Genomic DNA, 24,818 nt, shown 5'->3' on the forward strand with positions numbered 1-24,818 from the left:
GCTCAATGGCCCATGGTCGGGGCTGGGGGGAGGGAAGGGCTCTGCTCTGCCAGCTCCAGGTCACTGGATGCCTGACACCCCTGCCTCTCTCCAGGCTGAAAAATGGCAGTGGGGTTCACGGGGCAAAGAGGGGGGTGCTTGCCCTGTGCCCCCGAGGTGCTTGGGGGGGACTTACGCTGGATGCTGAAGCAGAACTTCTTCTGCTGGTAGGAGATGTAGCTGGAGACGGCCCCGATGAGCGCCATGGCCAGAGCGCTGGCGATGCCGGCGATCGTCCCTGTCTCTGCCACTCCGCCTGCGGGGTGCAGAGAGAGCGGGGTGCCATGCGGCAGGGGCACACGCACCACCCATCCTGTCCCATCCCAGCGGTACCTACCTCCGCCATAGTTGCTGTCAGTGCCGCCCCCGGCACCTGCAAAAGACAAGAGCCCATCAGCGGCCCCGAGCCCCTCTGCTCTCCCCACTACGGCAGCCGGCAGCCCAGGAGGGAGCAGGCAGGCCGGGAGGGGCGGCAGTGCAGCCCCGGGGGCAGCCCTGGGCCGGGGGCGAGCGTATGCCCCCGTGGGGTGCAGTGCCTCCGCTGCCCCGCACCGCCGCCCGGGGCAGCTCGTCGCCGCTCCTCAGAGGGGTCCGAAGCTGCTCCTCTCTCCCACCGCCCGCGCTTGGGGGAGCTTTGGGCAGAGCCTCTGCCAGCACAACAGCTAACCTCACCTCTGTCCCGCGCTGCTCTCGGTGTAAAGAGAGGACAAATGAAACATTGTCAGAGTCACGCAGCGTACTTGTGCCGTCACAGGGAGGTGACTGGCTGAGCTCCATAATGTCAAGGAACCTTCACTTGGCCTGAAGTCTGTTTTAACATCACCTTCCCCAGAGAAACTGGGCTGGGAGGAGAAGCCGCTCCTGCTGGAAGCTGCAGTCCTTACCAAGTCACTCGCATCCTGAATTTATGGAAGCAGGTCAGCATTGTATTAATGCCTCCGATGTGGTTTGTCCTTGGCACAGGGATTCATTAAATGTTGATTGGGCTTGTGGTGTTCATCTCTTTACTTGACTGCTTTTAATATTTAATGCTGTGGATCCTCGCAAATGCACAGGCTTATCCGATTGTTGCTGGGTTTCCTCCTTGTTTCAACCATCAGTGGTCGCGTGGTGGAAGGCAAACGAAGGCTTGTGCCCCCTCACGGCACAGGGGCAGGCGTCTGCTTTTGCAGTGGCAGGGAGATGTGGGTCCCATCTGCCCTGGTGGCAGCTGGAGCTGCGCAGCCTCCACGGGACCAAAACTAAGCAGCTCCAACTGCTGGCACGAGGCGTGACTGTGGAGGCCAAAAACTACGTGTTCCCCTGAGACACCCCCTTTCCCCGTGTGCGTGCCCCCGTCGAGAAGGCGAGCGCTGCTCTGCACAAGGCAGTTCCTAGGAGGCTGGCTGATACCGTGGTTATTGCCCGAGACGCGACTGCTAAAGCAAACAAATGCACGCAGGTCACCACTTACCTTTGTTCTTGTCCGGGCTGTAGCCGCCATCCACGATGCCAGCCAGGTCGTCGTCTGAAAATGCTTTGAAAATAACGCAAGAACAAATGGTGGTTGGCACCTGAAGGGAGACACGGCCCCACGGGGAGGCAGCGGCCACGGGCTTCCCTGTGGAGAGCTGGCACGGGCTTCCCGTGTGCTCCGTGGCAGCAGGGGAGCTCGCTCTCTCAACCCGCAAAAGCCAAATTCACCCAGCAAAACACCAAAGCTGCCTTCCTGGGAGGGCGACCGCAGCCAGAGCTGCCTAGAAAACAACAGAACAGGAAGGAAATACAGTGTGTGCCTTGCCTGGGATGAGAGGGATCCCAAAAACCGAGTGCCTTTGGATGGGCAGGGCCTGGAAACGGGACTTTTGGGGGATTCTGGGTGGGGGTCACCTGCGCACATCACGCACCCAGGGAGGGACTGGCCTCCCGCAAACCCCCGCTCCTGGGGAAATGTTTCTTTCCTGGGCAGACGGAGGCCGCTCTATTCATTTGAGTCTTTTCTCTGAAACTCTCCATCTATTTTGAAGAGCCGTGTGGGGCTTTCTGTGCAGCAGGGCCCAGAGCAGGGGTTTTTACACCCATTTAAACCAGCAGCTCCCAGCCAGCCAGCTACTCCATCCCCAGCGAGAACAGGGACTGGTTAATAAGCAGTTCTGTTTCTCTCACAATTACCAAATGCTAACAAAACATTTAACCCCAAATTATTTTAAGCTCATAAAAGAGGTAATAATTGACTTTGTCTAGCTTGAAAGGAATACCCCTGAATCAAAGTTTAAATACTACTATATTATTTTTTTTAACAAAAATGACTGACGTATTTACGAGTTCATGAAACGTTTTGGCTGCTCAGCCTCAGCTGGCAGAGGAGGAGGGAGGAAGAAGCGGTTTCTGTGTGCAGTGGCCGTGCTGCGGGGACCGGCACGGCCTCGCCCTGCCTCTGGTGAGCCCCTGGCAGCGCCAGCCTGGCCCAGGGCCCTGCAGGCAGGGAGCAGACCCTCCTCCTTCCCGGAGGGACAGGGCAGCTCCAGTGGAAGACCGGAGCACCAGCACGGCTCGGTACAGGTGAAAAAGTTATCTCTGACACGGTTGCAGCGGGAATGTTTAATTCGTGCAGGATAGGCGCAGAGAAGCACGGTCTGGGAATCAGCAGCTGAATGAGTGGAGCTGTTGAAGCCCCGGGCTCCACTCCCAGAGGGAGCCTTGGGGCGCGTGATGGGAGAAGAGACCCAATGCCGAGCCAGAAAAGGCTCCTTCTCCGACGCTGCGCCTTGGGAAGGGTTACCTTTGCCTTAACAGCCTGGAAGAGACTGCCTTATTCACCAGCTTACCACAAAAAACAGATTTATGGGCTTAGTAATGAGTGTATAAAGAAAATAAACCCTGACTGTGCCAGAACCGGGAGAGGTCCTGGGCAGTCCAGGGTGCAGCAATGCCGGGGGACCGCGTGTGCTGGTTTGTGACCGGTGCCACGTTCCAGCAGTTCAACACCTCAACCTTTCCTGCAGGAGTCTGAAACCTCAACAAGCCCAGAATATCAAAGTGCAGACAAGTCACCTAGTTAATACAATCTAATAAAATATCTGACTATTAATTACATGTGTGAGCAGGGTATACGGCCATCTCGACATCAATAAACTAGCCGTGCAAAGTCTGTTTTCTAGCTCAAGTGCTCAGGGGAACAATCCTCGTAGACAAATGATTCATTCACTGGAGTATTTCAGAGATCTCCCAGCCCACAGCGTATGTTATGCCAGGACTTAAGCCTGCTCTAGATTTATGTCTTGGCAACGACTGTGAACCCCAACAGCACATGCCCTCGGTTAAATAGCTGTCAGGTACGGGGACGAGGGGGAACTTAACACAATCCCCGCAATTTAATGGGTCAGAAGAGACCCTGGGAAAGAAACCTGCAGACAGGCAACAGGTCGTTAGGCAGAGCCCCTCTCTGCCACAGACTGTCGAGGCAGGGGCTCCGTCCCTCCCGCGGCCCTGGAGAAGGGGCTGCGCTGCCTGCGGAAACACCTGCGCGGGCAGGGCAGGGGCGGCGGGGTGCTGGCGGCAGGCAGGAGCCTCGGACAAGGCAGCGCCTCCGTTTCTCCTTACCCCGTCGCTTGGCAGGGATGGTGTCTGGCAGTGAGAGTCTCTTCCCGGGAGGGGCCGGGCACGATATCCCGCAGGTCCCGGGGGACTGCGCGGCTGGTGGCAAGCAGGAGGGAGAGGGGAAGTCAACGTACCTTCACCTGGCCTTACGTCTGGCCTCCCAGCATCTTTCCCATCGTTCTTATCATCAAGGGCATCAGCCAAGTCCAAATCCATAGGATTCTTTGCTAGAAAACAACACGGGGGTTAGCAGTGCTGGCTGCAGGCTGGGGAACTCTGCAATTAATCAAGGAAAGGCTCAGCTTTGCCAGGGAAAAGTGCCAGCAAGAGACGAAGCCCCCGACACAAGCGTCTCCCAGTTTTGCTGTGCAGCATCGTGGCAGGTCTTCCGAACCCATTCTGTTTCATGCCTCTGCGCCGCTGCAGTGAGAAACGTTGTGGTCTTCCCGCAGAAAGTCTCGCGCCGTGGCTTGAGCGGCAGGCAGTCGGATAAATCAAGCCGGGTAGAAAAGGCCAGAGCCGAAGAGGTGTTCCCAAGGGCCCAGCCAGCGGAGGGGAAGGAGGCGGCTGCGCGCGCTGGCACGCTGGCTGGGCCGGCCCGCGACTCGATCGCTCGGTGTTATTTTCCTCCGTGAAGCGCCCAGTTGGTATGCTGAGCAGCCCGGCGCAGCTATCGCCTGCGCTAAACGGTGGCTAAAACCGTGGCACGGAGCCAACCTGAGCTCCTCAGCCCTCCCGCCAGCTTGCACCTTAGTTTATTCTGATCCAAAATGGCTTTTTTGGTTTTTTAAGCCTGGGAGCGCCTTTTGCCAAAACTCTGCCTGAGCAGGCAGCAAAGCGGCCGGCTGACAGGGTGCCCTGAGCCTGCGGGACCGGTGCGTCAGTGGAGCCTGGCACGGCTGGGCTGTGCCGTGCCGCGCCGTGCCCTGCCGTGCCGGGGAGGGCAGCAAGCCCACAGCCTTAAAACAGGCAGAGGAATGCAAAACGGTCGAGGAGCCGCCGAGGGCACCAGGGAAGTGCAGGGTAATGCTCAGATACCGTCTGCCGTGTGTTTTTTTATTTATTTATTTTTCCTAGGTGTCTCCTGTGACCAAACAGACTAGAGGCTGGAAATAGCAGGGCGAGGGGCAGCGCCGCCTTCACGGCACATCCCGAAGCCTCTGGCAGCAGAGCCGGGGTGAAGCTGCGGGGGCTGGGGAGCTCACGCTCACCTGGGTTATGCTTGGGGGGGGCCCTCGTAGTTTTTGGCTGCTTGGTCGTGGTGGTGCGGATGACATCCCAAAAGCTGTTGTCTGCAGGGAGGGAAAAAAAAAAGAGACCAAAATGACGTTACGCTCTGAAACGTGCATTTGCACAAGTGCTGGGAGGGGAACCCCTCCCCGCAGGGAGACGGTGGCTGTGCTGGGGCGGTTCAGGGCTCTGGTCTCTCCACAACTTCAGCTGCCCCCGACACCGGGGCCATCCCCTGCCCGTTGGTGCCCCAGGGACGCTTGAGCACTCGGTGTGGGTGACGGGCACCTTTGTGGGGATCCCCTGTGCCAGGCCACGTGTCAGTGGGGCTTGAATTTGAGAAGGGGACAAGCAGGGCTGCCAAGAAAACCCCCCAAACACGCTGCTGGCGGGACGCACGCTGACACCCGCTCACGCGAGCTCTGCCATCGCGAGGGCAGCCCCGGGCCACCCCCGCTGGCTACCCACGGCATGCAGGAGCAGGAGCAGGCACCACTGAAACGATACTTAAGGATGTGCTACTTTGGCGATGAAATCTCCCACCTAGTAGCAGCGTACAGCTCCATTCTGGTTAAAACCTTTTACAAATGCTGCTTGCCGAAGCCCCCTGATATGGCTCACACAGGGGCACGTGGGCAGCGAGGGAGGGAGGATGGCGAAATGCTGGTGCTGACCCTCCTGGCATGTCAGCGAGAGCCTGGAGCATCTCCTCTGCCGGCTCCGCCATGACAGCGGAGCAGGAGGAGCTGGTCCTCGCTTTTCAAAGTCACCTGTTGGTGGTCATGAAAACTTGCCGGAGCTCATCTGTCAATGCCCGATCCCAGCCTCCCGGCTGCCGGGACGGCTCCCAGTTATCCTGGGGAGCGTTTTCCCCCATCTGGAGCCCTGAGGGCAAGCACACGTGCACCCTCCCTGGGGCGCGGGGGAGCTCCGCAGTACCTGGCTTCCCTGGCCTGGGGAAGGGCTTCGGAGTCGGCTTGGCTGGTTTGGTGGTAGTCTCCAGAGGGGTGTCAAAGTAATCAGCCAAATCAAAGCCTGTTGCAGGAGAGAAGGGATCGTTAAAACCCCCATCGTTTGTGGGGACGGTGCGAGGCTTTCAGCACGCATCCCCCGCGCGCAGCCCTGCGGGTGCTGTGCGAGCAACCTTGCACCACTGCCGGAGGCCACCGGCGCCCGTGGAGCTGAAAAGGGCGTCCAGCTGCTCCGCTGCTCAATCGCAACCGTACCGCAGAGCCTCCAGACCAGCTGGCCATCGTTCAAGCCTCCCCATCCGAGCTGTGGCTGCCGCCCACTCCCAGCCCGAGCAACCCCAAAATAATGCGTTTGGGGGTGAGACCCGCTGGTGTCCTGTGGCATCTCCTGAGAGATGGTGCAGACGAGAAGGTGCTGTGGGGATCGAGCCGGTGGCTGGGACCCGCTCTGCTCCCTGCACGGCCGCCCATGAGTGACCCTAGGCTGAGCAGAGCATGCACGGGAGAGGGGCCAGGGCATCACTCATCCAAAAAGCACTCCTTGGGGACGAAGAAACTCGCCGAGATGAAGCCTCGGCCTCGGCACACATCTGTTTCCTGGGGAGAGTTTATTGGATCAAACGGCCTCTCATTCGGGCTGCGATCCAAAGGCTGAAGCCCTGCGCGTGCTTCTGGCACTTGGCTTTTCTTGTCCCTAGCAAAGACTACGGTGGCCAAGGAGCTGGACAGTCAGATTTGCTTAAATTTGTGCCAAGATCCTCATGCAGGGGCAAGCAGATTCACTTCCAAGTGTTCCCCCGCAGCAGTTTATTTCAGGCTCCTCCGGCGGGGTTGAGCAACCCTCGGCTCTTGTGACCGTGCTATATTTAAGTAGGTATGTTTGGCCAGAACTGAGCCAGAGGAGCTGCCGGCAATGAAAAGCAGGAGAATTTAAGGGAGCTTCCTCAACCGGGGCAGGTGCTGTGGAGCCGGCCAGCCAGCACATCTGACAGGCACAAACAGTCGGAGAGACATTTTTCCCTGGATGGGGAAATGTCACCAGGCTGGGCCTTTCATGGAGGTCGGGGATATCTTGGAGTAAAAAAAGGAAGGGATATATCCTCTGGGCTCCCTCCTGGAAGGAAAGCTAGCAGGTGCCATGCAGCCAGAAACAAAAGCCCTTGTGTAGCTGAGCAGTGATTTGTGTCTTTTCCATTAGGATACTGCAAAGTGTGCGGAATTCAGCATTGGCCGTAAATGCTCCACTGCCACTCACCTTCAGCATGGACAGAAATATCAATATTGCATTTACTTCGGCCGTATGGGAGTAGTACACATAGGCACGCCGGCAAGCGAAGGTGTCCCACAGCCTCTGCTAAGGCAGCAGCACCCAGCCACACGCACGCAGCCCACGGGGGGCTCACACGGTTCAAACCCCCATGGGAAGCAAACCCCACGCTGTGCTTAAAGGATACGCACGCAAGAAGGTCTCACCTGTCCCACCTGCCGGCTTTCTGGGGCCCTTGGGAGTGGCTGTGACAAAACAGACAGGGAGGAAAATGTTAGTCATGGCCATCACCGAAAATGTGTCACTTCTGGTTTGAGAATAAATGGCAAAGATTTCACCACGAGCTTTCCAGCTGACCATTGCTGGTCTCAGAGCCCAGAGCCACGAACCCCAGGCGCACGGCGCGGGGCGCGGGGCTGCCTGCGCGCGAGGGCGGGCGGCTGCAGCCCCGTGCGGGACTGAACCCAGAGCTCCGCGGGGCACGGCTGCGCCTGGGGCCGACCGCTGCCGCCGAGCAGGCCGGCACCCCGCCACGCGGAAAGCAGAGAGCTGTAATAAACTGCTCTGAATTAAGACTCCCGGAGACAGCAGCAAACAGAGCAAGGGCAGATAATGTACCAAACAGCGTGGAAAAGAAGAGTAAGCTGCCAATGTTTTGTGGTCCCCTGCCCAGTCGGTTAGTTAAATGACAGGTAATTTCCAGTGCTGCGTTATGTACGGGAGGCTCCCTGTCAGCTGGAGGAATTTTGGTGACACCCCGATGCTCAGATCCCAGCTCCCCTGGCCACTCCTGGTCTAAAACAAGCTACAGTCAGCCTTCGGGGGGTTGATTTGTTTTTTTTTTTCACCCCCTGTAAACCACTATCTATTAATAGTGGCTAGCATTACCAAGTATATGAATAAATTATGAGCAAGAGTTGTGGCTGCTCTATTCCCATTAATTTCCATTTGCGTCTCTGAATACCGGAGTGCTTCTGCTGGGCTTCATTTCCAGTGTGCCAGTACGGTTTGATGTGACCCGACTCCAGACCCTTCGTTTGCTTTATTCTGGGGCTGATGCGATGAAGCCAGAGCGGGATGCAGCAGCCGGGGAGGCTGCCAGGAGCGCTGCCTCTTCCCCCTGCTCACGGCTGGGACTCGCTGGGGAAACGCTGCTTTCCCTCTGCACGAGGTGGCTGTTAGGTGTTTCTAACCAGGTCTCCCCACATACTGTATTAAAGGGCTTGCAAAATCCTAGATGAGATCCCTCAGACCCGTGACCAAGTCTGATACCCCATGGTCTATCCTATCCCCCTCCTGCTGAACCCGGCAGGCCGCAGGAGCGATGCACAGAGCATCCTGACTCTTTATTCCACGGAAACCCCAATGTAACACAGCACAAGTGTCTGTGTGTTGTTAAGACTATATTAAGAGGTTTCAAAGCCTGTTATAGCTTTCACTTAAGTACTTCTAGGTGTATTTTGTGTGATCACAGGGGCCAGCATCGCTTGCAGACGCTCCCCGCTACTGCCCGGCCGGGTGCTAGGTCTGGGGACGGTCACCATGGACCACATGGGGAGGGATGGGCAAGGCAGCAAGGGGTCCTGGGCGCTGGCGTTTGCAACCCTGCCATGGTGCCTCCGCAGCCGGGCAGTGAAGGGGAGCCGGGGACGTGTCCAGGTGCAGACCCGGCTTGGGCTCAGCCCTCGGCCCGGGGGGAGGCGTGCGACGTGCCCCTGGGAGGGAGACGAGCCTCCTCCCTTCAGCTGCTGCGCTGGCGGTTGGGTCATCTCTTTTGGGTGTAAAATGAGAGCTGCTCCGCTGAATTTCCTCGCCCAGGGTGGTGCAAACCCCCCGCCAGCCCCCTGACCTCGCCGCTGTTTCTGCCAGGCCCGAGGCTGAGCTCTGCCAGGCACCACTGTCCCCCCAGTGACACAGCCCAGCCCCGACTTACGTAAAAACTATATATTTCAAAGCCAAATATTAAACATCAGCATGCCAGCAGCAAGGCACCCCCTTCAGAAATGAGTTTCCTTGAACTGACGGGTTACACTTGAAATTAAGCGAAGCAAAGCAACAACCCAACGCGCCGTTTGCTTTCCCCAAGCACCGCGTTGCAGCGGGACCAGGGAAGGAGCCGGCGCTGCCCCGGCCTGGCTGGGCTCAGCAGCTTGCCCTCACCCGCTGGGAAGGAGAAGGAGAGCGGTTAATGCATTACCTTCCAGGCAAACAGGGGCACGTTGATGGTAGGTGTAACTAACGCAGGCAAGGAAGCCAAAAAGATGTGGTCAGTGCTGTTGCTATGCCAAAGCACTGGTGTGCCTCTGCAGTTTGCTCACGGGAATCAGAAAGCGAAGGGCACAAGGTCAGCAACCAGCTTCTCCAGGACGATCCCAGTCCCACCCGTTGGCAAGCCCGGACCAAGCTGCATCTCCCTGGGCGGACGATGAGGTAGCCCATATCCTCCACCACCCTCCCACCACCATCAGATCCCAAAGAACAAATTGCATCTATTAACATCTGTTTTCTCCTCTTTAAGAAAGAACAAATAAATGGGACTTACGTTGCTTGGTGCTGAGGTCATACAGGGCATCTTCTAGCCTTAATTCACCTGAGTCGTCCCCATGACCTGGAGACAAAGAATCAGCACTGGTTGTACTCGCTCCGCACAAAGTGAACCGCCTTTACATACGGCACGGCTAGACTCGTTTGCTCAAATTGCTTTAGTTTTTAAAGGGCTTTCTGCTTTTGTCTGAACCTGACCCATCATCAGCGATGAGGAAGACATCGGCCTTCTCTGAATGCTGTGACTGTTAAATTGCAGAGCAGTCATCTCTGGATTTTCCATTTGTCTGCCCTAATGGATGCGGTATAAAAACACATGCTACGCTTAAATTTGTCAAGGAGAGCCTACCAATTCATCTCGAGCTGCCACTCATCTGTGGCTGTGCTCACGATTATACGTTTGCTAAACACCATGAAAACATTGGGACAGCGCAGACAAATTCGGTGAAAACCAAAAAAGCCCTATGCACCCCTTCTTCGCAAGTGCCTTCCAACATCAAAGGCTTCGTATGAAAAAGCTGCTGCTGGCTGCCGAGCACAACTTAGCGTTTCAGAGACCGCCTGCATCATTCTGCCTTGGTAATGCAAACCGGGACCAAGCCCCCATGCCAGGGATACACCTCACAGGCACAGGCAGATTTTTTTGTTAGAGATGCCTCACCACAACTCCAGTCACTTTATAATATCCTGGGGATAACTTGGTGCTATGCCGTGTTCTCCTGCGATAGGGCCAGCTAATCCTTCCTTTCTCCGTCTTTTTTTGCATCGCGTTAATTACTGTTGACTTACCCTAGTTCTGAATGTATTTGTCTTGATAAATTCATGCTTTTACATCTCAGAGCATGCTGAGTAATTAATATCCTTTGGGTTTGCTAAGTACTGCAGCACTGCAAGACAACATTAAAATGGCTTTCCTCTTATTCCTACTGCTAAATGGATTTAGCTATTGCCACCTGAGCTCTAGTGTGCTTCATGAATAAATTTAAAGCTTTACTGACAAGGACAATAACAACAGGAAGGCACCAGTCCATCAGAAAGCAGGTATCAGCATTTCGGTGAAAAACTTTTACCAAGAGTGGTCACTAAGTACTGCAACACCTCCAGCTCCGGTTTCACTTACTCACACATCACATCTCATTTCATTTGCCGTCTATTTAAATGTACACTCAGCAAACCTGGGGGTGATTTAAATGCAGGGTCTTATAGCTGGAAAGTTGCTATGGGCTTCTCTCCTCTGGCAAAGCGCTCGGCGTTAAGCTGCTGCTGGGGGTGTGTGTGTAAGTAATACATGTCCCAGCCCACGCCTGCGTTTCTGCTCGAGATGAAGGATGCCAACACTCCCCTGTGAGCCCGGAGGCACGGCCGGCAGCGAGCGATGCCCCATGGCAGGCGGAGCCCAGTCACCACCGTGTGAAATCCACGGGGCGAGGCACACGGCCGAGCCCCTTGCTCAGCACAGCAGCATGGCAGGGCTGTGCTTGGCACCCTCAGCCTCCCCGCGCGCCCCTCCACTCCCTTGCCAAAATATTTGCCTCTTGGGCCTTCTTGCTGGCAAAATATTGGTGCTGTGAGACAGGCGATGCTCTTCCGCTCCGACAGCCCGAATGAAGCCACAGGGTTATCAAGTGGTCTGCGAGCGCAAAGGAGCAAAGTAAGGAACGTGCAAGACCGTCCACCTGCCCAGCTCTAGCACTTGCACGGCGTGCTGCCAAACCACCAGCACATCCCTGCTGAGACCCCACAAGCTCATTACTGCTGTGGCCAACCCTCCCAAGCTTGCCACTCCAGCAAGTTCCTGCAGGCTCCCTTTCCCAGCATGGCTTGCTCCCCAGCCTTCACTGGATTTTCAGGAACCAGCGGGGCTCCGTCATTCTCGTCCTTCTATTTTAAACTGTGTTTAAAAAAAGGTGGAAGGGGAAAACCACGGCGCGTCTCTGGCGGGATGAGAAGCGCTACAAACCTGACTGGGGGAAATGTGCCGTCGCCGCGTTTGATTTCAGTTCCCCCTGCCTCTGCGGCGGGCAGGGCGAGCTGGCAGGAGGGATATGGTGGCGGCACCAAGACTTGCATTGGTATGCTAGGAGCCGTCCCTTCCCTCTCCCCCCGCTCCCTCTGCTCTCCGTGATTAAGTAAATGTTAAGAAGGGCACTGATTTGCTGCACGCCGAGCCCTGCCGTTAGCGCATCCTCCCTGTGCTTCACCTTTGACGTAGGAGCCCAAATGCAAAGTGAGGGGCAGCGGGCGGCCGTGGGGGTGCGTGCAGCTCGCCCACTCCTCTGCTGAAGGGCTACGGGGTTCCCGGGGCTGCATGGAGATGCCCCCCCAGCGGGGCCACAGCCCTGCAGAGAATCTCTCACCGCAGGACGAGAGGAGGGTGCCGCTTCCAAAATCACCCTCCAAAGAGCCAGCTGGCACCCCAGCGGGTCCGGGGGGTGAAAGGTGCTCAGGGCCCTCCATCCTCGCGGGGCTGATGTAAAACAGCAACCGCTGACGTGTCCTGGGCTGCACCTGCATCCCGGGGGAATCCCCTGGCCGGGGAGCGGCGTGCACGCAGCCTGCCCGAAGGTTAGGGAAAGTGTCGACACCCTGAATCACCCGGTAAAACCTTCCCTAGGAGCTGCGGCGCTTGGCACAGCCCGTTTCCCAGGGCTTTCCCACCACTGCCCATGGCAAACCGAGATCGTTTTCCAGGGAAATCTAAACCCAGGAATCCCCTAGGCATTGGCAAGGATTAATAATAGATTGCCAGTTAATTGAAGCTGACAACATCTTTATTTTATGCAAAAGGTGTTATAGAGACATATTACACCTTCTATGGATCAATAACCAAGCACTGCCGTCAAAGGCGTGCAAACTTGCCTGCTCACTCCGACAGATAAGAACTGAACGCTCTCCTCCTTATTCTTTTATGCAGTTATTAAGCGGTAACAAACCAGGCACTTCACAGCCAGACGCATAAAACCCAACCAGCATTGCAAATGCAGTTTTTCGGGAGGCAGCGCTGCTGCTCCCTGCACTGTCTCATGCAAATCCCTTTGCTTCTGGGGTCCCAGTCCCACTCCACGATTGCCGAAGGAGTGGGTGTCCCGGGGTCCCAAAGCCCATCCTCTGATGGGAACCCAAGCACAACACAGAGTATCTTTATATTAAGGGTTTACACTCTCCGCGAGAAGCTGGGGCACATTCCTACGTACTACAGCTCACAAGCAGCCCGCTGCCGAGGTGTTTGTCTGTAATGCATGCTCAGCGGTCGAGGTCCTGCACACCCTGACGTTTCACCTCCCCTGTAAGATGTACCCACGCTGCCTGCAACCTGTTACAGAACTATAAAATCACTGATACGCAAAATCATCCTCCGCTGGTTGCTCGATGTCAGGGAGCAGTACGGGATCTTCGCCGGGGTTGATGACTAGACTAGTTTGGGGTGTTTTTTCCCCACCCTTGCACTGGGTCCTTGGCAGGACTCTTGTCTCTGGCTGCTGGGAGCAAACGTGCATCCCCAGGGCAGCGGGGAGGCGAAGCGAGCCCTGCACGCCGGCTGGCCGAGAAGCGGTCGCGTACCGGTGCTGCACGGTGCTGGAGCATCCGTGGGACTGCAGGTCTCCGGTGGGGGGAAAACAGGCAAACAAGACATGTTTTCCATATTTTTCTTTAATATGGCAATAAAAAGAAACCAAGCCAGGACATCTCGTGGTACCTAATACGAATCCCCCAACACCAGAGCGGGGAGGTGGGGGGACCCCAAGGCTGCAGCTGTGCTGGGTGAAGGCTGTAAAACGGAGGTGAGAGTTATGGCCGAGCCGGCGCCACGGGCTCCCCCGCCTCTCGCCGAGTCCCCTCGCCTTGCCGGGGGTATTTTTAATCAGCGCTAGCTGCTCTTTGAAGGTAGAAGGGTTTTGTGCCTTAATGTATTCTCTCCTCATTATTTTCTGTAGCAGGCAGCTCAAACGCGCAATTGTACTCGTCAGCTTTTTAGTTTTTACAATTATATATATATTCTAATTAAGCCCCACTGTTTGACAAAGCTTGAATTACAGTATCATAATTCACACCCAGTATATTGCTAGGCCGTCTGCAGCACTCGGAGTGAGGTGTATTCCATTTTTAGCGCCAGCCCACGGATCTCTTTGTGCAATACATATATATGTTTAGCTTCCCTGGGAATTGAGAGCCCGCGACAGTATGAGATTGACAGCCTGGGAGATTACGGGAGAATGCAAAGCAGGTACAAGGGCAGCGGAAAGTAATTCAAACTGCCTGACTTTTATACATCTACCTTAGGAGCGACGCGGCGGGCAGCGGGTGGGAGAGCGGGAGGAAAGCGTGTGCCGAGGTAACTGAAAGCACCAGGGTCTCCCCAGCGACCAACCTCGTCTTTTTGGCTCTGAGCTACGGTGTCGGCACAGGCAGGCCGTTCCCCGCACAGGGCACCCACCGCTGCGCTGGCACCTCTGGGCAGGGCGCTGGGGATGGAGGGTTTTTGGGTGCGGGGCCGTGTCACGCTGCTGGTGCCGGACTGCATCCTTGCAGCGGCGTTTCCTGCTGTCTCAGCAAAGATACAGCCCCAAAGGTCTGCGGGGAGCAACCGGCTGCTCCTCTGCGGGCGCAGGTCTGCTCTGCAGCAGCTGGGGTGCCTCTGGCAGCACCGGGGGTCCCCAGGGACCTCTCCTGGAGCAGGCGACGGCACACCGCTGCCGGCCAGAGCCGGGATCCCGGCCAGCACAGACCAGAGCTTCAGACTCGCCAACGCTCTCCACCACCACTGCCTGGGCACCGGCCCCAGCTGCCTGCCAAACACACGGGAAATTTACTTGCAAATTTAAGTGCCAAGTTGCTTGCAAATCTCGAGTTCTTGCTGACTACTAAGACCAAAGCACAGCTCTACGTGCGTAGGGAGAGCAGAGCTCCTCGGAGCTGGGGCGTTACGGACGGTCTCTGGGAGCAGCGCTGGCAGGCCGGGCAGGTAAGGACAGCTTCACTGCAGCTGCACTTCTCTCCAGAGACAGGCCCAGGCTGTCTCCTGAACACAGACCCCCTCCTGAAGTTAGCTCTGCCTTGAAAAGCAGACTCGGAACTTCCTCCAGCTCCTCGGCCGCTGCCAGGGAAGACAGACTGCCCAGGGACGTGCCCCTGCACAAACATCCCTGCCGGCAGCCTGCCGCGGCGAGGGGACGCAGAGCTCTGCTGGGAAGTGACGTGAGGGAGAAACTCAGCCCCCCGCACCCGCCGCGGCAGCGGGACTGACGGCTGACGCCGGGGGTACGTGGCCCCGGGCCGGGGCACGGCCGGCTGAGAGCGGTGGGACGCAGCCCCCCGACTGGGATGGCCCCTGCTCCTTGCAGGGGACGAGGTAACGCTGCTGTCCTTGTTCTCCATTCCCAGCGAAACATTTTGATTTCCAGAAGTACTAATCAAAATCACTCTTGATTATGGCAAAAACAACCTCTGCTGAATTTTTTTTTTAAATGCAATTAACAAGGGTATATGGTAATTCCAAGCAATCTTGCTCTTGAGATTAAAGGAAAGCCTGCCAGGAAGCACACGAATAAAGCTTTAAGATGAGAATTTGCATAATGAAGACTTTCTCTTTGTGGAGGGACTAATGGTGGTTATGTTTGAAACCTATTAGGAAATGCCTAAAAGCCTCCGCTAAAGCCAGCGCGCCGCCGCCGTGACCCACGCAGGCTCCGTCGCCCCCGCTGCCCTCTGCGCTGCCCGGTCCTGCCGGGAGCCTCAGCTCCACAACAGCCCCAGTTCTGCCCTCTCCTTGGGCTGCCCGAGCGGCGGGGAGAGCCGGGCTGGGCACGCCGCATGGGGCAGGACGGGCAGCACGGCCCCCGCACAAGCACTGCTGTCTGCAGCTCAGGGCAACGCACCTCCGCTGGGTTTTTAAGCCACAGGATAATTCTGCGTTTGTGCGCCGGGACAGCCGGACGAGAAGCAGATGTCTGTTGCAATTCGATTTCAAGGCTTACTAGGAGTAATTTAAATTATTCGGCAGCAGCACCCGATATGCTTGGCACCCAGCAAGAGTGATGGAGGTGGTAAGGAAAACACAACCAGCAAAACCAGCCTGCATCTGGTGGGCTCCAGGCTCCTTCTCAGCAGATACCGTTAGCACCACGATGTGGGGCCGGGACAGAAAGGCCACCGTCCTGGCGAGCAGGAGAAGGCAAGCCCTCGCCGGGAGCTGCCCCACCAGGCACCGAATGCCAAGGGCTGCCCGAAGGTCCGAACGTGTCTTCTTCCCACCTCGGGTGGAAGGACAGACCTCCAGGTTGCTCCCAGAGCACCCGAAGAAGCAGCACTGCCCCGCACACCCTACCGTGTCCCACAGCCCCAGGGAGCAGCCGGCGGCTCAGCCTCTGCTGCCGCGGCCGCACTGGGAGCTGCTGGCAGGTCACTCTGCAGAGACCAGACAAAAAACACCGTGGGGAGGAGTTTGTCATCTGCTGCCATCTCGCACAGCCTTTCTCACTCCTCCACAGCAAGATTTAAAACCCCGGAGGGAAGCGCCCTCGTCTCCTCTTTCCCAACAGACACATCTGGTAACTGGCTCACAGAGAGCCCGTGGTATTTACCAGGTGCACCTGCATGGAGGCTGCAAGGAAACCTCGAAAGCTGAGGTCTGATGAGAGGTGCTGGCCTCTTCCTCCTGAATTTTGGCATGTGAGAAGAGCCCCTGCTCCAGACCTGTCTGCAGAAGGATGAGCTTTGCCGCCAGGCTGCTCTTCCCCCACTGCTGTCCTTCTTGGAGCAACGGCAGCTTCCACCAGCAAACCCACCAGCCTCCACCATCAAACCCACCAGCCTCCATCACCAAACCCACCAGCCTTCACCATCAAACCCACCACCCTCCACCACCAAACTCACCAGCCTCCACCATCAAATCCATCAGTCTCCATCACCAAACCCACCAACCTCCATCACCAAACTCACCACCAACCTCCACCACCAAACCCACCAGCCCCTGTGATCACCCAGCCGGCTCCCTAAGGGGCAGAAAGCACCCTCAAATTCAGAGGCATTTCTTCATGATAAACTTTTGTCCCAACTTTCTCCTTCTTCCCAACATTTCTCTTTCATTTGCTCTCAGTCCCACCGACTCAAACCGGTGGTGATTACCGTATTTCCACGTTTTATTCAAAAAATGAGATGAGAAGGGATATTAGCGGAGTGGCTCGGTTGCTGCCACTTGATTTTGCTTTTCAAACCAGCACAGGGCTGCCGGCTCGGCGGCTGCAGGAGCATGGCAAAGGGATCTTTCTCCACACGCTTAGGGACTGAGATGCAAAGGAGCAAATTTGCTGTCGGAGGGAAATGAAGTGTTTCGACGCATTTCACCGCTCTGCTGGTGTCAGTGTCGGCGCGTCGCCGCGTCGCCGCGTTAAAGCTGCGAGCGGGAGGGGGCTGCAAGCGCCAGCTGGCCCCTCAGAGAGGGCCTAATCCTGGGGGTGACGTACCGAGCACCCGTGGGCACTCACACAACATCTGTTTGGGGGGGTGCCCAGCCCACGGCCACGTGCAAGGTGGGGGGGGAAGGAGGGGCCCGCGCCATGCGTCATGTCACATCGGCCGCTGCCACACAACGTGACAGAAGTTGGTGTAGCAGCAGCAAGGCCATGGAGGAGCTCCAGTGCCCAAGGGACCGTCCTGTCCCTGCAGGCTGGCAGGGCGCCGGCCACAGCCCCAGTGCTTGCGGCACAGCGAAGGGCCCTTGCGTCTCCTTTAACACGATTCCCACCCCACTCTTTGGGGACAACCCCAAGGAGGAGCATGGCTGCACAGCGCCATGAACTACATCACCCCCAGCAGCAAGCTCGGTACAGGGACTGTAAGGGTTTGATCCGCTGAATAAAAGCTTCTGCCTCCCGGGAGGCTGCAAAGCCCCAGGCTGGGCTGGAGCCCGCAGCTCCGCAGGAGACCAGCAGCTCCGTGACCCACTCGTGCACCCCAGGCTCCCCAAAGCACTGCCAAAAGCATTGGCCAGAGCAGCACCCCCACCATGGACAGACGAACACCTCTGGGTGCTGGCACGAACCCTCGACAGCTTGGAGTGAAAGCAAAGCCCTGTCAAGGGCAGTGCTACCAGAGCTAGGAAAGGCTTCGCATCGGCGTTTCCCACATGATGCCTGGGACCGGCAGCGGCTGACCAGCTCTGCCCCATCTCTGGCTCCACAGCATCGTCCTCTCTCTGACCCCACGTGAAACAAACATTTCACCAGGTCTTCTTCCACCCCAGCATGGCTGAAAAGCAGGTAGCCCTGTTCTGGCAATACAAGATGCCAATCAAAACGGTTTTCTTCAGTATCAGCACTCAAAGCTTTCAAGGTTTCCAAGGCTCTCTGACATCTCTGTGCGTAGAGCAGGCGACGTTTTCTAAGCAACTTTAATAAGATAATCGTTCTTTGAGGTTTGTGTCAAAGAGGTCTCTGCCGCAGCATTGCCAAAACCTGCTTTCAATTAGTCCCAGATCAATTGCATCAAGAGCAAAAGGCCGGAAGGTTTTGAGCACAAGTATTTAAGGTTCCTCCCTTTCTGGGCAGTGCCTGAGCCCAGCTGTACCTGTCATGAGGATGGGAAGATGCCCAGCTTTCTGTGCCTGGGTTGGGTACAGGGACATTGTGGCCAAGGGCGAATGAGGGCAGGGGGAGCTCACCCTGTCCCAGCCCTACCAGGAGCTCTGCCACTGAGCCTAGAAAGCAAATCTCTGACCCTCCCTGGGACTCTGGGAAAATACCCCAGGTAACCCTCATTCAAAGGTGCATCTGATGGGAAAGGGAGTTGTTTCTTCTTTTCACTCTTTTGCTGTTGGTTTGGTTTGGTTTTTTTTACGGAAGAACAATTTATTTTACCTAAAGGGGAAAGGATGTGGATGGCATCATTTTTTTTATTCCCAGACCCCCAACCACTTTGCAAGTGGCAGAGGGGAAACTAGCGCTGACCCTACTGCACAGGTTAGGGCATGGTTAAAGGTGACTTTCTCAGGTCAGAAGAACCAACAGTGTCATCCAGGACTCAGGTTTGTCCCTCTCCAGGTGCAGTGGTCCACTGGAGAACTGGATTACTGCTCCTGCAGCAAGGGAAGGGGAGGTGGGGGGTGCCGGGACCCCGCTCTCGAGCAGGTGCCAGCCTGGTTTCCCACAGCAGAGGGCAGAGAGCCGTGGCCCGGTGCGGTAATGCCAAGAGCCAGCCCTGCCAGGGAAAAGCAGCTGGGAGCAGGAGGCAGGATCTGAGCTGAACCCACTTTGGGGGCAGCCCTGGCACCACCTGTGTCCAGGTGCGCTGCCCCGGCCTTCGCCCAGCCCAGCCTCACCAGGGGCAGGGGGGGAAACACGGACCCCAACTCACTCGGTTCGTGATCCCCAGTGAAGGTCAGAAAACACAGCAAGTTCCTTTTCCTTATATGACTGTGGGTGCAGGGCTGAAAATTGAGGTGCTCTAAAGTTCTCCTGCATGCTGTCCTCCCAGAAACATTACATGGTACGTTCACATCAGCCACCTGATTTATGCTTACACGTTAAGTAATGACTACAAATTTGCCCAGGGCCAAAGACACCTGTTTATCAACCAGACAACAAATTGTGGCATGAAAGCATTTTGTTCATAACCCAGCACGGAACAACTGATGACAAAGCCAGCGATGCAGGAGCCCAAAGAAAACTGAAGCGGGAGATTAAATGCTTATCACCTGATTCCCGATGGAAAGAGATTGCTCTCATCAGATAAAGATCAAGAGAAGATGCTGTAGTTAAAAGTAGGTAAATAGGGAATTACACAGTAAAAATGCTGGTTCATCACTTGGGATGTGCTGCTCCTGTCGTACTGTGCTATTTAAAATCGGAAGCGGAGCGGCAGTGGAAATGAAGACTTGGGCGATGCTGACAGATGGAGCGAGGCCCTGGGAGTTCATGGGGGGTTACAGCCCTCTCCTCTGGCCGAGGGCATTTGTCTGCTCCCTGTCACTGCAGCCTGCAATGCAGGGCTCCTGCCTGGCCGCTGCTGCAGCGCAGCGCCTGCCACTGCCTGCTTGCCTTTCCACGGCACCTCACTGTGCAAATATCGGGTATTCGGATCGGGGCGGGGACTTGCTGAGGATCCAGCCTCCGCTGCTCGCTGTCTGCAGCCTCCCCGCCTCGGGTGCACCGGGACACGCAGGGCTCGCCCGGCCGCGCTCCCGCTCCCCGCTGCTTTGGGCGAGGTGGCTCCCTGCTCCCCGCAGCATCGCAGACCCAGGCGGTGCTGCCAAGGGACCGCGCCGTCCTGCCAGGGGAAGGGGCTTCCAGCACGGAGAGACAACAGGGTGGGGGGCTGCAGCCCCCCCAAGTAGGAAGCAGCAGCAGAGATCTGCTGGAGGTAATTTTGAGAGGTGGTGCAGGAATGGGCAGTGATTTTTAACCACCGGCCGTGGCCAGCTGGGCCAGGCCACCCCCACGCAGCCTGGCAGCTGCAAGACCACCCCTCTTGGCTCGCCCACGGCAAGGGAAGCTGCTGGTCAAGCCTGTGGCGGGAAGCCGTGCCACGTCCCTCAGCCTTTTGCACCAGCTCATTTTCAATAAGGTAGGTTTGGCTCCTTGCTTTCACAGAGGAGTTTGGCGAAGTCCCCTGGGAAGCAGAGTTCGGGGTGTGCGTCCAGCCTCTGCTGCTTCCCGTGCCCAGCACAGGCTGCGTCTGCGACTGGGGAGGTAAAGCCAGCTCTACCCAGAGCCTGCGCCGCATCCGGCTGGGGAGCGCCCGCTGTGTTCCCATCACCTCCCAAACGCGCTACTAGGAGGCAAAAGCAGGGTCCTCTGTTATCCAGGTGGGAAAGGTATGCTGAAATGCTGCTGCCAGAGGAAAAAAGTGTTTCTGTTAAGTCAATGACAACTTATCAGGACAAATTCTGAAAGTTTTTGTCACAGAATTTCATGGGTCTTTTTAAAAATTATTTCATGACTATAATTTAAAATGTCATGACTTAAAATTTTTTAAGTCATGAAAGACAGACGTTTAATCCTGAGAGAAAACACTTTTCTAGATGAAGGAGGTGCACAGCTACCTGGTTTTGCCTCCCATCACCAGGGGGAACAGCTGCCTTATAACCAGAGCACCATTTGCTATTGATGTGGCATGAAACAACTTAAACATAAAAATAGGAGCTCACTGAGTTCAAAGAGAAATCCACCATCAGGTCTCTCGCTCTCTCTGACCCTACTTGTGGAGGAAATAGCACCAACATTTAAGAAAACCAACTGTTTGTAAACTGTTACTTTAATTCAAGCGTTAAGGCTCTGAGATTTCCTCTGCAAAAGTATCTAAATCATTCACTCAGTTAAGACCACCATTACAAAAGGGAAAGAAGGAATACGCCTTTTTTCTAAACATATGTTTAACCTCACTTAAAAATGCTCTCTTTTCTGCATGAGGCCAAAGACATGTATTGGGATCTGTGTGCACTTTTAAAAACACACATGGGCTCAAAGCTTAGTGCTGTCCTATGGATTTTTAGAAATAATGAATTCCGGTTTCCTGGCAAATAATTACACACAAACTGCATGGCATCCGCTCAGTGCCTCTTGACAGTGCGTGAGACAGTCTGTCACCAGCAGCAGTAGCTGATGCCCGGGGAGCAGGGCCAGGCTGAACACCCGCCCCAGCTGAAGCCCCTGGGTTAGAAACCAGCCTGTTCCTGGGTCAGAAACCAGGGCTTTGCCTGGGGGCGAGGGGGATGCTCAGGGCAGGCTTGCACCAGCTGGAAGCATCGCCCGGATGGTTCAGCTTTGGGAGGCTGCAACCTCTTCAGCCTGGCATTGCATTGGCATCAGGCTGCATGGGGATTTCTCTGGCCAAAAGAACTTCCAGGGTGGGAAAATGTGCTGGACAAGGGGGAAGTTTCACCAATTCTTGGTCTCTCTACCTCTTCATGGCACAAGAGCGTACCCCAGGGTAGGCTCAGGCTCTGTAGTGGAAATTATGCAAATCTCTGAGAGGAATGCTATGTACCGGATGACAGGATGGGACCTGGGGAGGATTTTGCTCCAAATGACGTAGACGGGGTCTGGCATTAGCTTTGCTCAGATCGTATTGTCTGGAAAGACAACCCAAGTCCTGCAGTAGCAGGGACACCTGAATGGAGGTGGCTGGTCATCATGGAGACATGTGCTCCACCAAGCTGCTTGCTTTCATCCCCAATAGGTCATATAGAGGTCTGATATAGAGCTAGAGACTTTTCCCTAAGCTCCTACCCCTAAAAGCACACGTTTGTCAGCAGACAAAGCTTTATGGTCACAGATCAATGTGCTGTTCAAAATCTTATCACATAGCTAACGTCCCATCTGCAGCACAAGCACCTCCTTTGTCACCCACAGCTGGGGCTGGAAACCTCTTCTGCTTGTTTAGCTTTTGCCTCTTACCCTCCTGGAGCCTGCACTGCAGTTACCCCTAAACACCCAGCCAGGAGCGTGTTCTTCTGAAGCGGGATTTCAGCAAGGTTCTTCCAACTTTGACAAGTTCTTTCTATCCAGATTTCTTTGCACATGGGCAAGGAGAGCATTTCAAAGGGCAAGCAAAATGCCAAGCAATTCTCTTTTCACAGCGCTTTGTTTGTTGGAGATAGCCCCGTGCCAGCCTGTGGAACCTTCCAACAGCAGAATGATGCTGTTCACAGCATCCCACCTCCCTGTCTGAGCCGCCGCCTCCAAAATCTCACCAATGCCTCTGGTTTTGCTTTCTTTGGCGTTTCTACATGTATGTGCTGTGCCAGCACTGAATCCCTACAGCAGACCTGGCCCACTCCTTCCCTGAAGGTGCTGTTCATGTGGCTGGGTATCTCAGGGAAGAGGAGCTTGACTCAGCATCAGCTTTCTTCCTGTGGCCCTGGTACTCCTACCACAATAATTTTCAGTGTTTCCCAGACAAGGTTGGAAAGCAATGAAAAAGGATTTTGGAGTGGCAAGATGACAGTTTCGTAAGTATGCGTTAGCATTAACTTTATCCACATCACACCGGTAGGCTGAGCTTCAGAAGATCAAAACCAAACCTGACCCTGTGCGGCTCCACTGAAATCCCCACAAGTGTACAGAAAGTGTTTGCCTCTCGCTTTGCAGCGGCTAATGGGCTTGTATTGGGGCTCTCTGTTTTCTTCTTGAAAGCGCCGTTCACTCAGCAAACGCGTTCTTGTGCTCACATCCCAAATCACAGCTACCAAATCCAGCATCTGGATCCCTAACTTTGAAGTTTCATTTTCAAAAACGTCCTTTCATGTCCTGCGTTTTGATATGCCACCTTCATCTTCTCCCATTTTCCTCTATTCAAGTTCTTCCACCAATTGTGAATTATATCAATCAGATTACAAAGGAATTATTGCAAAGGTTTTCTCTTTGCCATCAGTGTTATGTAGTTTATTAAACATATGTTTTGTTATTAGAGTGGCTTCAGAAGCACTGTCTAATAAAACCCCGGTCTTTCCTTTTGTTAATTGTAAAGTCAATGCCTTAAACCTCCAGGAGATATTTTTCCAAGGAGAAACAAATTTGTTTTTAAACTGAACAGTCCTAAAAGTTTATTCTAGTCAACACTGGAGATCAATAGACTCTTCTGTTTTATGTGCTTTAAGCGCTGAAACGGTTGCAACAGATGTAAGGAAAAAATTACATTTTTGTAGAATGAAAAAAACCAAGAGTTAAACGGCCATTTCCAAGCACAGCTATCGCTAGGCTTGTAGACGAAAAAGTTCCAAAATACAAGCAGAGGCATGGAAATTAATTATTTCCAAAGCTCTGTACATAAATATCTGGGCATGGCACATTTAATTAATGCATACTTGTTCAAAGATCAGAGATAATTTGTAAGAAAACCAATTTAGCTTCTCCCGCTTTGTCATATGTGCTAAAGACGCTATCAAAGTACAAATCATTCTTTAAATGTATTACTTTGACTTGCTGCTGATACCTAGTAACTATAAATTTAATAACGTAATAATGTATTACAACTAAGATTTTTAGCACAGGTAAACGCTTTACACAACGCTGCTATCTGCTTCAGTTTCGACAGCAACGCCAAACCAAGGCTTTCGCTTCTACTCCAAATAATTCCTCCCTGCAACTCTCCCGGCACAACCGTGGCGAGCGACCCTGGCAAGTGACGGGCGCAGAGCCGGCAGGTCACCTGGCACCGGCACCCCCTTTTCTGCCAGCTGCATCCACCGCTGCCCACAGCAAAGTGGAGCCCTGGACACCTGGAAAAACATCTGGAAAAGGGCTGGCTCCTTTCTGCTTTCTGTGCGCTCTCGGTTGGGCACCGTTGTGCAGAGACTGTGCAGAGGAGCTGCCTGCAGTGACTGCAGCCATCTGTGCAACAGTTATAAATAGCTAATTATACTGTCTAATATTACTTTCACATTTAAGTAATTATTGTAATTGCTGGTGGGATATTGTAGTCACACTTGAGAGGAGAGGTGATCTGTGAGACGCTGTCTATTAAGACACGGGATGACAACACAAAGTCGCCTGTCACTGCTGATATTGCAACTTTGGAGGACATGCCCAACTATTCTCATTGCTGGTTTGTAATCGTGAAGTTTTTCTTCAAGCTTTTCTTACACAACCTAAAGCACAAAATCTGGACGTGCCCCTTCTGCCTGGCCTGTAAGAGGTAACCTTGCGCTCCCTGCAAGAACACTGACCTCAAACGTCAAATTTGCCATCTTTCCATGAAAACTCATCAGTGCATTTCTGTACTGGCTTACCACGAGAGTGAGGACAGGAGAGGGGAAAAAAATGCCCGTGGAAAGTTCCTTGTTTGACTGTTTTCCTTATCATTTTCACAAACATGTGGCTAAGCCTGGATGCCTCAAACAGAACTACTTTCTGGAAAAGCCACAGATCCGTGCATTTAAAACATCATGCAACACGCTAGCATCGGGAACGCTCGCCTCTGGCTGCTGCTCCAGCTGCAGGGTGTTTGGTTTCCTCACCGCCTCAAAATACTGTAATGTTTCTGCCCCCCACCGCACTGCGGGAATACGCTGGAGTTTAGCAGCACTGGAAAACGGCTTGGTGCCCTGCGAGCAATTCCTATTTCCAGCATTGCACCCACGGCCAGACGGGCGGTGAGGGCGGAGGGAGCACGGCAGCTCGGATGCGCGGACGGATGCAGCACGGCTGTGTCCTATAGCCCACCAGGCGCCGAAGCTCACAGTCGTATGTGAA

At 54.9% G+C, this 24,818-nt stretch overlaps 1 protein-coding gene across 2 annotated transcripts in view; it reads right to left on the bottom strand.

Moving 5' to 3' along the window:
* The window catches only part of CD99L2 (CD99 molecule like 2), a 34,435-nt gene that overhangs the window by 6,987 nt on the left and 2,630 nt on the right, over positions 1-24,818 (bottom strand). For both annotated transcript variants that reach the window (XM_072876600.1, XM_072876599.1), the window contains exons 2-9: positions 9,629-9,694; positions 7,293-7,331; positions 5,788-5,883; positions 4,830-4,910; positions 3,753-3,845; positions 1,493-1,555; positions 377-412; positions 176-295 (exon numbers count right to left, since the gene is read on the bottom strand). In XM_072876600.1, coding sequence (XP_072732701.1) covers positions 176-295; positions 377-412; positions 1,493-1,555; positions 3,753-3,845; positions 4,830-4,910; positions 5,788-5,883; positions 7,293-7,331; positions 9,629-9,694 — 594 coding nt within the window. The remainder of the gene's footprint in view (positions 1-175; positions 296-376; positions 413-1,492; positions 1,556-3,752; positions 3,846-4,829; positions 4,911-5,787; positions 5,884-7,292; positions 7,332-9,628; positions 9,695-24,818) is intronic.

The sequence above is a fragment of the Ciconia boyciana genome, chromosome 12 (genome assembly GCF_034638445.1).
Source record: "Ciconia boyciana chromosome 12, ASM3463844v1, whole genome shotgun sequence".
Lineage (NCBI taxonomy): Eukaryota > Metazoa > Chordata > Aves > Ciconiiformes > Ciconiidae > Ciconia > Ciconia boyciana.